This window comes from Camelus ferus, chromosome 16 (genome assembly GCF_009834535.1).
Source record: "Camelus ferus isolate YT-003-E chromosome 16, BCGSAC_Cfer_1.0, whole genome shotgun sequence".
NCBI classification, from domain to species: domain Eukaryota; kingdom Metazoa; phylum Chordata; class Mammalia; order Artiodactyla; family Camelidae; genus Camelus; species Camelus ferus.
In genome coordinates this window covers 28,803,785-28,818,432 of record NC_045711.1, presented here as the reverse complement: position 1 = coordinate 28,818,432, position 14,648 = coordinate 28,803,785, and the positions used below count along the sequence as shown (strand labels likewise).

General features: G+C 44.2%; 1 protein-coding gene across 10 annotated transcripts in view; it reads left to right on the top strand.

Moving 5' to 3' along the window:
• KCNJ16 (potassium inwardly rectifying channel subfamily J member 16) overlaps positions 1 to 9,689 on the top strand; it is a 58,642-nt gene extending 48,953 nt beyond the window's left edge. For 6 of the 10 annotated variants that reach the window (XM_032456975.1, XM_032456967.1, XM_032456972.1 and 3 more), the window contains one exon: positions 3,656 to 9,689. In XM_032456975.1, the coding sequence (XP_032312866.1) occupies positions 3,752 to 5,011 (1,260 nt within the window). In that variant the 5' untranslated portion in view covers positions 3,656 to 3,751 and the 3' untranslated portion in view covers positions 5,012 to 9,689. Of the gene's footprint in view, positions 1 to 2,546; positions 2,602 to 2,627; positions 3,137 to 3,655 lie in introns of those variants that run through there. The other 4 variants (XM_032456969.1, XM_032456970.1, XM_032456966.1 and 1 more) reach the window with 4 other exon arrangements.
• Positions 9,690 to 14,648: the final 4,959 nt, after the last annotated feature.

Here is a 14,648-nt window from a genome sequence, read left to right as displayed (position 1 = left end):
CATGGGGTTGTAAAGTCTTAGCCATCCTGCGGTCCCCTCAACATGCAAATGACAAGCTTAGGTCTGAAAAACTATCTACAAGAGTAGTCTGCAGTAAACAGCTGATTTTGAGAGGCTGTTGCGAAATGGCAGAGGAATTGCTTCAGAATTGGTGAGTCTGACCGAGACACTTTGGTGCTTTGAGAAAAGGGAACAGGTAGGCAGGCTGCTCGTGTGTTCTGTTGAAAATACTCCCTGTGGTGCATACGATCCACCTGAAATGAGCTCCACTGTAAAGATTTCTCCTTGAATTCATGCAAAGATCTGAAAAACTGAGGACTCAACACAGGTCTTGCCAGTCAAAGCAGAGTAAGGGACCTTTTTTTACTGTACTTCGTACCATGAGCAAGGACTGAGAGAGGTCACTGTCAGGGTCGGATCCGCTGACCGCGCTAACTTCCCCATCTCAGATGACGTCAGTACTTTCCCAAGTGTCTTTGCAGATTGTAATGAACTTGGGCGGCATTCTCAGGACAGCCCTCCATCCTCTCTGTGCGCTGCCTCTTCCTCTAGCCGCGTCTATAAAGAACCCCATGTCATGACAGAGAAATCACACAGAATGACAAAGGGCCTTTCCTCCTGCAATCATTAACCACCTGGCAAAACAGTTCAGAACGGGGGTAGAAGGGGACCTGAGAGTTAGCATTTACTTTTCAACTTTCTATTCCACAATGTTGGTGGTCAAATTTTCCATTTTTATTTTAAAAAAGGGAATTTTCCAACCAATGAAATGACCCCCGCCTCAGTTTCTAGAGAGCAAGGAACACAACATGCAAAAAGCAATGCAGAAGTAGGAACATTGAAGATACTTTTTTTATGATGGAATAGATGGCGACAGGCTGATGACAAAAGCACTGAGGCATCATGACAGCCGAGTCTTAATCCCAAGAAAAACAAATGTTAAATATAGAAAGTCCAGTCCATCAGCAAGCTACATCCTCTGTGATGTAAGGGCAAGCAATAGAAAAGTGCTCCAATTAGCACAACAGATGAAACAGGAGATTAATAAACATCTCTTCTGTCTAGCCATTTTGACAAATGGGCCTCCATCAACTTACTTCATGGTGTAGGCTGAGAAATGGTTAAGACTTAAAAAAAACCATTTGGCTCTAATCTATCATTTAGTTTAAAAATAACTGTCTTTTAGAAAAATGCATCATTTACATGGCTGGAAAATCAAAGAATAGATGAATAAAATGGATGCACTTACCCCAGAATCTGAAAACTTTTCTCTGGATAAGTTGAAACGAATGAGCGTCATAATGAACCGTAGCAGAGGACGTCAGGGGTTTGGGGCAGATTTCTCACAGCTGTAACTTGTAGGCCTGAAATGGTGACATTATTCAGAAATAATTTTTTCCACATACTCACATTTGCTCACTTGTAGCTTGTATTAATTGAAAATTCCTAATCCCCTAATTAGTCTACTGTTGAAGGTATTTTTAAAATGGTTCGTTTATCACAGTGGTTGGCACTGCTGGAATTCAGAGTGATGCCAGCCAAATGCCATTTCAAATAAAAACCTTTCTTTTTTTCTGTTGGCAACAGAAAAGAGCCGAGTCACACAGTAGCTCTTGATTTATGAACTGAGCTTTCTTATTCTCAGACTCCCACGATGGGTGCAGTTCCCTTTAAGGAACAGACATTTACCAAGAAAATAATCTTGTCTCCAAATCTGCTTCTTAATTTGAAATCATATGGGGCTTTGATTATCGTGGTTCCATTCTCATGCCCCCAAGGATCAGGTGAGTGAGTGGAAACAAAATCTTGAGCAGCTTCTTGCTTGTAAAATGTCCTTTGATGACACATCAGACAGGAACCCCTCCTCCAAAAAAAAAAAAAAACGCATATATTGTGGGCAAATTTTGTGGGAATATTTTACCTTCAACATTCCAGGAAGCATTTTGTCAGCCTTGGGTCACATCCTGAAAGTATACAATTGTCTCCCCCAAACACGGTTGAAGCGCTGACCAGAGAGGATGTAACTACTCAGAGCCGATCTGGAGGATGGATGGGTGAAGGGGCCAGGGTGAGGGGGCAAGAGAATGGACAGAGAGAAATTTGGACCTGCCTTACGGGATATTTTGGCTGTAGGCAGAGTGTCCATCCTCTGAGTAGTCCGCCAAACAAAGTGTTTATTGTAAAGTGGCCCTGATTCCTGGAGAAAAAGAAAAATGACTCCTATTGACTGGACGGAAATTAACTCCTTCCTCCCTTTTGTAGCAGGGAAGGCGCTGGATATGCACTTGGTGGTTAATTTCTTCGGTTGGTTTTAAGGAGAGTCTCCGTGTCCGGAATAGTGTTTACTCCGACCGAATTTTCTATGCTGCCGAGTGGCAGGATTTTCTAGGCTAAAGTGTCCCCTCCCCCACCTAGCACAGGTAGACGATGTGGAAAACATAGTCTAGTAGTTATTAAACTGTAATCGTTGGGCTGCAATGACTCCTTTTTTCACGTAGACGTAACTAAAGCCTATTTAATATTGAATTTTTAAAACTTGCTTTCAGACTTGAGCTGGAAAACAGTTGGCCTCTATCATGGATGCTAAAAGCAATAATAACGGTACGTTCTGTCTTGATCTTTTAAAGACTGAACGAATTTGGAGGGAGGAAAATGACTTTGCCTAGGGATGGCTGTGACACCATCAGGATTACAGTGAAGAGCTGGACAGAAGGGTCCAATTGTAGCATGCTCCCTTTAAGAGGGAAACAAGATTAGCAACCTTGGCAAATTTTCGGCTTCTATTCAGAGGGAAAGAGAAGAGTTTCCAGTGTCCAAAAAAAAAAAAAAAAAAAAAAAAAAAAGACAGAGAGAGAGAGACACAGACAGGAAGAAAGAAAGAAAAGAAAAAAAAAGAATGGATGTTTTGAAACAAAGGCAGAAGCAATTTTATACTTCACTGAAAGCTCACCTGGGAGTGGTTTTAACTCCTCTGGGGTTAAGGAAGATTTTTTTTTTTACCTCTCAAGACCAAAGGTGGAGCTAGGGTAAAGGAACCGAATCTGAAATAGCGTCCCCGTCAGTTCTGTTCTGTCCTGGGAAGCACACAAGGAAGAAAAATCTCCGTGGAAGAGAGAGGAGGCTACAAGTGATGAAGGTGAGGGACCACCCTGTTATAGCAACCAGTATGTGAGTTCCATTTTAACGTGAGCCTAGAGACTCTTTATCACCTCCCTTTTCTGAGGAAAACTGTCTGACTTAAACAGAAAGCATATTAAGACCTCTGGACAAATACCTGCATTCGATTTTGCCTTTTTACGTGATAGATTATTTTGTTTTCTAAATGCTCTCAAGCCAAGAGTCTACAAATTAAAACAAAAAATTTTTTTTGCAGGTCAGAGAAGGTAGTGAGGCTTCATTTGGGATAATCATAGTGTTTACTGAAGCCTTACGCATATATAAAAATGTGATTTTCTCTAATTGCATACTTTGTTCCTATAATGACAGAGCTGAATTCTCAACTGAAATGAGTAATCAATACTTAACGTCTCCATCGTTCAGACGAAGTCTTAGCTATTTCAGATGGCATGAAATTGCTGCAAATTTGGCAAATTGCTCTAACGATGGAAATTTTACCAGCTTAAAGCTGAAGTGCGTTTGACGTTCTGTTTTTCAGGTTTTATGTGAAAACCCAAACGAACCAAGAGCGCCACACCTAGAACGACTGTGACTGCAGAGGTCAGCCGGAGTGACCCAGAGGGCCGGGGGGAGAATGAGCTATTACGGCAGCAGCTATCGGGTCGTGAATGTGGACCCCAAGCTCCCAGGCTGCCCCCCGGGGCACATCACTGCAGAGAAGAGAAGAGCCAGACGGCGTCTGCTGCACAAGGATGGCAGCTGCAACGTCTACTTCAAGCACATTTTTGGAGAGTGGGGGAGCTACGTGGTTGACATTTTCACCACTCTCGTTGACACCAAGTGGCGCCATATGTTTGTGATATTTTCCTTGTCTTACATCCTCTCCTGGCTGGTGTTTGGCTCCATTTTTTGGCTCGTAGCCCTTCATCACGGAGATCTGTCCAACGACCCTGGCGTCACGCCTTGTGTCGACAACGTCCACTCCTTCACGGGGGCGTTCCTCTTCTCCCTGGAGACCCAGACCACCATCGGTTACGGTTACCGCTGTGTCACCGAAGAATGCTCTGTGGCCGTGCTCGTGGTGATCCTTCAGTCCATCCTAAGCTGCATCATAAACACCTTCATCATTGGTGCCGCCTTGGCCAAGATGGCCACTGCCCGGAAGAGAGCCCAGACCATTCGGTTCAGCTATTTTGCCCTCATCGGCATGAGAGATGGGAAGCTCTGCCTCATGTGGCGCATCGGTGATTTCCGACCCAACCACGTGGTGGAAGGCACCGTTCGAGCCCAGCTTCTCCGCTACACAGAAGACGGTGAAAGGCGGATGACCATGGCATTTAAGGACCTAAAATTAGTCAATGACCAGATCATCCTTGTCACGCCGGTCACGATCGTTCATGAGATCGACCACGAGAGCCCGCTGTATGCCCTCGACCGAAAAGCCGTGGCCAAAGACAACTTCGAGATTTTGGTGACATTTATCTATACTGGCGATTCGACCGGGACTTCCCACCAGTCCAGAAGTTCCTACGTCCCGCGGGAAATTCTCTGGGGCCACAGGTTCAATGACGTCTTGGAAGTGAAGAGGAAGCACTACAAAGTCAACTGCCTGCAGTTTGAGGGCAGCGTGGAAGTCTATGCTCCCTTCTGCAGCGCCAAACAGTTGGACTGGAAAGACCAGCAGCTCCACAACATGGAAAAAGCCCCGCCAGTCCAAGGATCGGGCGTGCCAGACCCCAAGGTCAGAAGAAGGTCGCTGAGCGCAGTGGCCATTGTGAGCAGCTGCGAAAACGCAGAGGAGACCACCCCATCTGCCACAGATGAGCGTAAGGAGGCACCTTATCAGAAAGCCCTCCTGAGTTTAAATACAATCTCTGTAGAATCCCAAATGTAGCCCCAAGTCCCAGTTGCAGGGGCTGCCACTCAATCATTTTCACTCTCTAGCCAAATCACCTTAAGGCGAGGAGCAGGCAGCAGGGCTTTTAAAGAATGCCGTAGCTATCTTTGATGGGGATGGGAGACAAACAGGGCTGGTCAAACTTGATAAAAGATATCTAAAAATCACGTAGTAGCCAATTGTTTAATTTTTTTTTTTTTCCGGCTAGCCAGTTTTGTGTTAGGGATGTGAGTAGGAAGTCTAGTTGATTCATTTACGCTTCATCTCCTTTTATTATTCCATACTCTTGTATTGTCAGCTGGAGGTATCGCATTCAATCATGGGGAACTAAAGTAGGCTACTGGAATAAATAAAAATAGAAAGACAGGAAAACAGCATGCGTAATAAATTGTTTAATGTATCCAAATTGGTAGTATAATGAGTGGTTGCCTAAAGAGACGACATAGTATATAATCAAGATACACAGGCTGTGTATTCAGTAGATCGTGATGTCGAGATGTTTAACTATGAAATCCACGGACCAGTTCGAGTCACTCTGTTCACTCCTCATCATGTCTTGATATCTGCTGGCAGAGGTAGAGGCTGTAAGAAATAAACAGTGCCACCAATTCAGGCAGTTCCTCCCCTGCCACTTGCCCAGGTCCTGATCTAGGAGTGCTGGAAGCTCTTGTCTCTCTCACCCAGGAGGCAGAAGGCAGGGTTGGCGTTATTATTCAGAGAGGTGCTTCCCTCTTTAATGCCCTGCTTGACTCCAGCAAATGGCTTTATGCAGAGGAGCAGAAGTAAGGTGAACAGGAGCTTGGTAAGGCCTGTGACAAGGGGGCGTCTACCCACCTCCCGCCACCTGCTCCGGGGACAAGGGGAAGGAACAGGCTCAGAGAGACAGGGTGAGGGAATGGATGGCGATAAACCATCCATTTGGCTGCTACAGGAGGGATGGAATTTTGGGGGTTTTTTTTTGGCAGTATAGGGGTTAAGAGGGTGGAGGAGGTAGGGAGGCTGTAAAGGGAAAGGTTATTTATTTGTGCCTAGAAGCAATTATGTATGTTTCCTGTCTTGGTTACTTTAGAAAACATAAATAACTTGAATGGTGGATTTTGAAAAACTCTTCCATTGAACTTGGAGTCATTTAAATAAAAGATTTGGTGAAATGTAATTAAGGTGATTTTAGTGCTCATTATGAAGTGAATAAGCTGAGTGCTTTAGAGTTGCTTAAATTGTAGCACGTGAGATAAATACATATACTCTGTTTCCACGTTAAAAGATGTTAGTCGTGATTACTTTAAACACAAATCCAATCACCTATGAGTGTAGAGTCATTTTTAAGCCTTATAAATTGAAGAGTTATTAGCTACATTCCAAATTACCTTTTTTTAACATTGTTGCAGAGCTGGCAATAAGTATATGCCACAGTTTTTCATTTGTTTATTTTATTTAAATGTATACACACACATACACACACACACACACACACACACACACACACACGTAGCTTTTGCTTTTTAATGGAAAATCCCTCTTTCTCGCTCTCCTCTCCATTTTAATTAAAGCACACCAGTAAAATGAATTGAATCACATAGTCCAAGATTACCAATAAAAGTTCAATATATAGGTATATAAAGTGTTTTTCCTTTTTTTTCTCCTTTTTCCTTCCTTGCTCCCTCCCTCCCTCCGTTTCTTCCTTTCTTCTTTCCTTTTCCTCCTCCTTTCTTTTGCCTTTGAGCAACAGTTATTTGATAAATGCACGTGTGCAAATCTTCTATTCCTGTTACTATGGATAAGGTCACAAGCTGCAAAATTAACATCAGCGCTCTAATAATGCTTTTTTTTCCCCTGTCTTGCTTAAGGAATGCAAAACCCATATTTTAAATTGCACGTGCGCTGCAGAGTGGGATTTTACAGCAGCAATTACTCAGCTAAATCAGAATAGTACGATCTGCTAAGTAGAAAAACCACCCCTACAACCAACAAAAGTGCCCCTTTCCCTCCTTTTCTTAGCTTGTTTCCCACCCGTCTCGTTTCGCTTCCCTTTGCTGCCTGGGCTCTGCCTGCTCACAGTCATGCTCGGTCAGTGTCAGAACAGAGGCATCAACTCCAGTAAACACATTCTGCCCTTGGTGCCGCCTCCATCAGGTCCTCTGACCCGAACTAGGCTGGACAGTCACATTCCCACATAACGCTTGTCTCTAATTTTCTGTTTGGATTTATAACACACTCTGACACCCCAGTGAGTTACTTAACAATAAAGAGCTTAAAATCGTGCAGAAAGCGTGTGCCTGTGCTAGCGTGCACTCTGCGGATGTGGCCAGCGCTGGGTGCCGGGCACTGATAACGAGGTTGCTTTTTCACAGAATGAGGACTTAGGCAGAATCATAAGGCATTTTATGGGTTTCTCACAGCTGGCTGAAAAGCTGTATCTGAGTTAACAATTCAGTGCTTCTGTAAGCATCCAAGAAACCTCTGTACAAAACGGCTTTTCTCGTTTGAATGCTCCATCAGTGATGAGAATAGTTTTTCTCATGGCATGCCTCCTCTCCCTGAGGATGGAGCTATTCAGTAGACGTCACTAGACAGAAAAAAAAAACTGCAGCTTCAGGCCCTGCTCCACTGTGGGCTAAAGCCTTAAGGGAGGACACAGGGCGAGAGAAGGAAAGGATATTTCCGCACAGCAGCGGCTCATCAGGCACGCTTAGGTGCTCTGTGCAGATACACTTAGTCCCCACCAAGAACAGTGGGGTGGAGATTTTTAATTGCCATGATATCAAATATCTCATTCTTGACTTCCTCCTGGTTGACAGATTTCCAACTGGGATCATAAAGTGCCCAGATTTAAAAAAAAAAAAAAAAATTGCAAGTGTGTTTTCCAGTCTCTCTTGCAGCAGAGGGTGGGGTGGAGGGTGTGCTTCTGTGACAGGGTTCTGGCCCCGCCCCGGAGATGTTAGCAGAGCTCCCTGGATGTGACCTTTAGCAAGCTCTCCGCCTGGGACTGACTAAGCCGCCGTATGCCCTCTTAACCCCCTGCATTCATCCTCCTCCTCCTCGAAACCTCAGCGTTCCTGGCTGAAGCCCCTGCGGCCATAGAGTGGGAGTGGGACTCAGGGACACTCCTTACAAGGCAAATGGGAGAAGCAGGAACAAGCACAACCCTAGGTGGCAGGTCTCCAGACATCCGCAGGGCTGATGGTATGTGAGATTTCTACCCGACAGAGCGAGCCGCAGATCTAGAGGGAATTATCCAGGAAACGAAGGCTGGGAAGGCAGAGAGGAGGTCCGAGTGACGTCCAACTTGAACTTGCACATGGTATTTGATGGAGTTATTCTCTGCGGAAACCACACATGTTCTTGGGGGGCGTTGAGGAAATGACACTATGATTGTAAAACAAATACAAAAGAATGGCTTTTGGCCTGGAAATCTCTCCGAGACACTGAAGGCTGGGTGACCTTAATACGAGATTGACCAGGCCTGCCGTTTACCATCTTCCTTCCCTCCTGCAGAATCACATTCCGTGTCTCAGTGGGACTTCCACTCGGGCTGGCGACCTGATGGCCACAGAGACTCAGGCCAGCAAGCACCGACCAAGCCGCTTGGTCAGGAAAGCAGAACTCCAGCGGTGCTGTGCTCAGGACCCCTGGTGACACCAAACTGAACAAACTCATCCACGTGGGTTCCAAATATATACCAAGGAACCGAGACCCTTACTTTAAATATTAGTGGCTCATTACTTTTGAGTCGTCCAGGATAGTGCAAAGTAGATTCTCTGGACCACTTTTATTTAAATGGGCAGCAGATTCTACTCAGTTTAACATGTTCTATTAGTTCCATCCACAGCCAGCACTGAGTGTTCCATTCTGAATGTTCTGCAAGGCGTGTGTATAACCTGAGCTTTTTTTTTTTTTTTCAAGGTAAGCTTCCCCTGTGGACGTCTGGAAACCACCCCTCTATGCCCTTGGTACTAAGTCACAGAGCCCTGCCCTGGTTCTAAATCTGGCCGGGCTGGTATCTCTCTCTCTCTCTCTCTCTCTCTCTCTCTCTCTCTCTCTCTCTCTCTCACTTTCATTTTCAGAGGAGCAGTCTGACCCGTACTCTGGAGCAAAACCTTTGGGCACCACACACACAATGCGAGGGGGAGTAACACAGACAGATGGATAAAGCAGCAGGGAGGCACTTGGCAAATTCTCTGCCAAGGCTCTCCTGGACGGGAGAGTTTTGAAAATGAAAGCAAGTAACTGAGACGCAGTTCAGATAAATCTGTGTGCAGAGAGCAGACGAGGCCTCCTACAGGGACCTTTTCCTGCAGAGGCCACATCAGAGTGTTGCCTGGACACCGTGGTAAGCCGGCATCACTTAGGGGCCTTTCGTCAGGAAGGAAAACCTGACGTCCGAGTGAATTCCCAGTTTCTCTTTCACTGCTCTCCGTTTACTCCAGCAACTTAGCACAGTCCTCTCATGACTGTGTGGTCGGGTCATGAGACTTGGCCTGGGGGCTGGCAGCATCTTGCTTGTCACGTCACCCAGAGCTCCTCTGCTCGGGGAATGTCTGCGATGGGGGTTTGGGATCTTTTGTGCAGAGTTTGGAGACTTAAGTCAGCGTGGCTGAATGTTTCCAAGTTCAATAGTCTTAGTGGCTGAGCACCTAGCAGGGAACATTTAAAAATAAATGAACTATTGCCTTTCGCTGTTCGGTCTCATTCATTTGTCCTATTTTATAAATACTGCAAAGTGAAAGGATTCTGGATCGAGAGTCTGTCATCTCAAGAAAAAGCCACTGGGCTGAGACTGAGGGTCTTCTATGTAATGAACTTGAGCCGGGTGGCCGCCCATGTCAGGCTCTCGACAGAAACGCTGGGGACCGCAGGCTGACAAGGTCCTCACTGAACGTCCTCAGCAAGCCCGGTGGATGAAAACCGAAGCAGATAGTCTGTCTTGCTAAACTGCATCCAAAGAATGCTTTTTATCCCTTCTACCATTTACCCCTGGGGCCTGTAAAACATTCTTAATCACTATCTAAGGAACTTGAACTTGAGACAGAAAGAGCCCCAAGAGCTTTAGATCCTGTGAAAACTTCTTTACAGAAAGTTATCAGAAACCGTCGACTTTCCACATAACATCCTCCCGTCACGTGCGCTGCACGCTGCGTTGAAAGGCTCTTTATTGGAATTAGAAGCACATGTTGGAGATCAATTATTTATTGTGCCTGGTGCTGCCTGTTGGTTGGGTCTGATACCCGCTCGCCCGGGGAAGGGAGGCCAGCCCCAGGGGCTGGGGTAAGGGGAGAGGCAGCCTCCGGCCCCCACCGCCAATTCCAGAACCAAAGATTCTTAAGCTATAAGAGGGACATCAGTTCCTCTAGTCAGATGAGAGGTTATCTGCCCAAAGAGGCAGAGCCTGGGAGACCCGCATCGAAGGACAGGGCTCCTGGAACCACCAGAGGGGGTGATCAGTCCAGAGGCCGCCTGCCCTCCCGCCTGAGGTGGAGATATTTTTCTTCTGTAATCATTAGCTGGGAAGAGTGATCACTTCAAGACCCTTTGTGAAACAGAAGCCCATTGTTTTCTAGAAGTGCTTTTGAATGGGACTGTTCATTGGTCATTATTTAGAGAGGCTGGAGCGTGGGCACGGGGGAAAGAGTGGGAGAAACAGCTGAGCTGAGCAATGATGAATGACGGTCATCTTTTCTAAAACGTAAGCCAAATGAATTTTTTTGTTTAAAAAAAGGGTCTCATCCCTCTTCAGGGCAATGCTAGCAGACAGCGAAGCACATGGCTGTGCACAGACCCAGCCCCCTGAGACTTTGACCTTGGCAGCAGGGACACTGAGTCCTCTGGTGGGACCACCCTTGGGGGGATAAGCAAACACCGTGAGCAGTGGGGGTGTTTCTTCCAGGGGATGGATGCGGTCCGCTTTTGAGGCAGGACCTACAAGGAAAGGAGCCCAGCCTGTAGAGATCCATAGACAGGAGAACAACGTTTGTCCGTCTTATTAATCATGCAACCTGGAGCAATTTAGCTGGAGTTTCTGATGCTTAGTTTCCTCACCTCTAGTTTTGTTTTGTTTTGTTTTGTTTTCTGATGCAGGTTTACAGACCCGACCGCCTAGGTTTGGATCCTTTAACTATTTCCTTCCCGAGTGACTCGGATCCTATCCTATAGCCATTTCCTTCCCGCGTGACTTTGGGCAATTTTCTTAATCTCTTGGTACCCTGGTTTGCTCAGCTGTGAGGTGAGGAATATAATAGTGCCCACCTCACAGTTGCTCACAGTCAGGATTAAGCCAGATAATGTTTGTAAAGTGCTTACAACAGTACCTGGCACAGAACGAGCTATTACCATGATCGCCGGGGGCAAACGCTTCATTTCTTTTAGTGTTTTGTCAATTAATTTACGTCCCTTAACTTTTAACATTGAGGTTAGCCAAAAAAAATTTTTTAAGGAGCAATCATTTGGTAGAAGGAATATAAATTATCATCCAAATGTAAGTGATTCGTGTACGATCTTACCAAAACCACTACAGATTAAGTAAAGCACACTTCCTCTCCGTTGAGTGAGGCATCAGGATTTGGTAAAATGGTGATTTGAGAATAAAAATACTGCTCTGCTGAGATACACAGAAGATGTAGTGACTATTACCAAACCAAGAGAAAACCAGACTACATATCATATAGGACCCGCCCCCCGACACACGCACCGTGTAAACTGTCCACTGGACATTTAAGCTGTTTCATAAAGTGTTTACTTTATGTCATCAGACCATGCATTATATTCAGATTTCTCCATATTTTTCACTAAATTAGAGGGGTCCTGGAAGGAGCAATCTCCTTATCCAAAAATGACCTGTTACAACCCAAATAAGCTGCTGCTAATTGAATTTGGAAAAATCTTGCTGGTCTGTGATGTGCTGGTGGGTCCCCTGAAGGTGCAGACCATGCCAGAAAAGAGGTGATGAACTCACTTGGGGAGGGGCAGAACGTCTTTTTCTCTAATGTATGTCATACCTTACAGTAGGAGCACCACTTTCAATCAGATGGAAGTGGATTCAAACTCCAGGTGTGCCCCTTGCCAGCCGCGTGAACGTGGGCAGTTTCCTGTCACCGAGCGTCAGTTTCTCCTCGAGTGTCAGTGAGGTGATAATATTTACTTTGCGGGCTCACCGTGAAGAGTATACAGGAGACTCACACACACAGATACCCTGATAGACTCCACGCATCTCACATATATGTGTGCGTGTGTGTGTGAAGATAGACACGTAACTCTCTGGCACATAGGAGTTGCTCAGTGAATGAATATTCCATTTTCCTCCATGTACATCAGTAATAGTAGCATGTTTCAAAGGAATTTGAAAGCAAACGCCTTGTTAGCAGTAGGATTATAATGCCCTATTAATTATCACAAAATTATTCTTTCCTAGATATTCATGCTTTCATCTTGATGTGTAGGTTGAGGTCTGAGGTCCCCTTCCTAAATATATTCTCTTCCTCCTCCCAAGAGTAAGCGATTTTTAGTCCTAGCACTGCAGCTAATGAGCTGTGGAATTTGGGGAAGTTACTCAACCTCTCTGGTCAACTGTTTCTGAACACTTCTGGTCTGGATGTTGCTTTAAATGTTTTCGTGATTCCTTGAAGCCACAAAATGTGACGATTTTCTCTCTACTTCCAGCCCTGATTTTTTTGGTTTGTTTCTTGTTGGGTTTTTAATGCTTTTTTTCATCAACATATGTAATTTACTGCAGTCTTTCCTATTCTTATGATCACTGGACTATCGAAAGAAAAATTCCTCTTTCATATTATTTTCTGCTTCTTTAAAAATCCTTCCTTAATGTCTAACTGTGATGTACTTTTTATACTTCTCATGATAATCAATCAATAATTTATTTACAATAATAATGTCTGTGGAAGTTAGTTTTCAGATCTCATATAACTATGCTTTTCTAAAACTGGACCTATTTTAAACAGCAAGATTTAAAGCATTTAAAAATGACACAAGTCTGATTTTATAAAAAGATGAAATATTACTTTTGCAAGTACAATGGCAGGAAGCAAGTAGTGGCATAAAAAATGTAGTCACTGAAGTAGAGTACTAAGATGCTGATGAGGGCAACCTGAATTTATGACCAACTAACAAAAGGCATCAAATAGGCTATTAAATTTTTGAAATGCCAGCATGCTTAATCTATGGAATTCAGGGAAAATACTCCGAAGTGCTACTGGCCCTTTGAGTTATAATTAATAGGTGCATCTTCAGATTTGTACCTGGCCAGCCTGTGTTTCATTTCCATTTGGGAAAAAGTATGGAACTGACTGTGATTGCAGCGTCTAGGGTCCCAGCTCCTAGTCGTCTCCAAGTCCCCTGAACATGAGGAGAGATGTTCAGATCTCAAGAGCAAACAACCATACAATAAATGGACAGCACATAGGAATATTCTGGACATTCTTCCCAATATCACATCTGGTGTGGAATCCAGAGAAATAGCAATTTGCAAATAACAAATCTGAACCTTCACCGTAAACCAGAGTTTCCAAAGTGGCTTTTTTATTCTTACGTTGTAAATAAACATCAGAATAGCCATGAAAGACTAAAACTTTGAGAGCAACCTCAGATCCATCAAACAATATACAGGTTTGTTTATCCTTCCCCAGCAATATAACTTATTCTTTATTTTTAAAGCTGTGGACAATAAATGAAGGATCTGCATACCTACTTGTCCTTTGTGGGATTGGGGTTTGGAAAAAGCCAAATATTAATGATTTTGCGGGCAGAAGGAAGAAGATGAAAACATAAATAAAAGCACGTTCTCTTTTTACCAAAGTCTAGGTTGACATGTTGGTCTTGTGGACTATCACAGCAATAGTAATAACGTAGTATTAATAACAGCAATTATGTAAAAGCCTCTGGTAATTGCACTTCTATTAGGAGGTTGAGGATTTTTGGTCACCATTGTGCCACCTTGTGGTCACAAGACAACACTTTTTTTTTTTTCCATGAAGTAAATCCATTAAGTTTTTATTCCCCCCCCCCCCCAGGGCTGTGCGACGATACTTGAAAGAATAACTTGGGAAGGATGTTGCCCATGAAGCCTATAAAAATCTAATCCACACCATTCAGGTAAAAATAAAATCGCATACACTTAAAAGCAGCAAATGACAATGGTCTGATTCCATGCACTAGATCTCGCCTCTGCTACCTAGACACGGATTATACATTTAGAAAATGAAAGTAGGGCTCATTTAGGTTGCCTTTTTTGATCTACAAACGTAGACATGCAGTCTGGATCATTCTCATTGAGAAGCTAATCAATAACTCAGCAGTCTATTTATAGCAAGAGAAAGCAGCCTGAATTTACCTATCAATTACCAATACTGTATGGAATAATCATGCCGATGCATAGAGAGAAACAGGGCAATAAACACGACTTCAATGACATGAGTAAAGGTTTGCTTTGTAAATATGTATATTGTAAGCTCGTAATTTGTATGCACTTCAAAGAGTTGTGATACTTGGTTAAAGGATTTTTCTGTTTTCAAAATTCCATGTGTGCCAGCATCCAGATGGAAAGAACAGAGAAAGATAGGATTGGCCACCTTCCCGCGGAGTGCTGTCTGCTAGGGCCTAAATAATGTATTTTGCAATAAATTCAGAA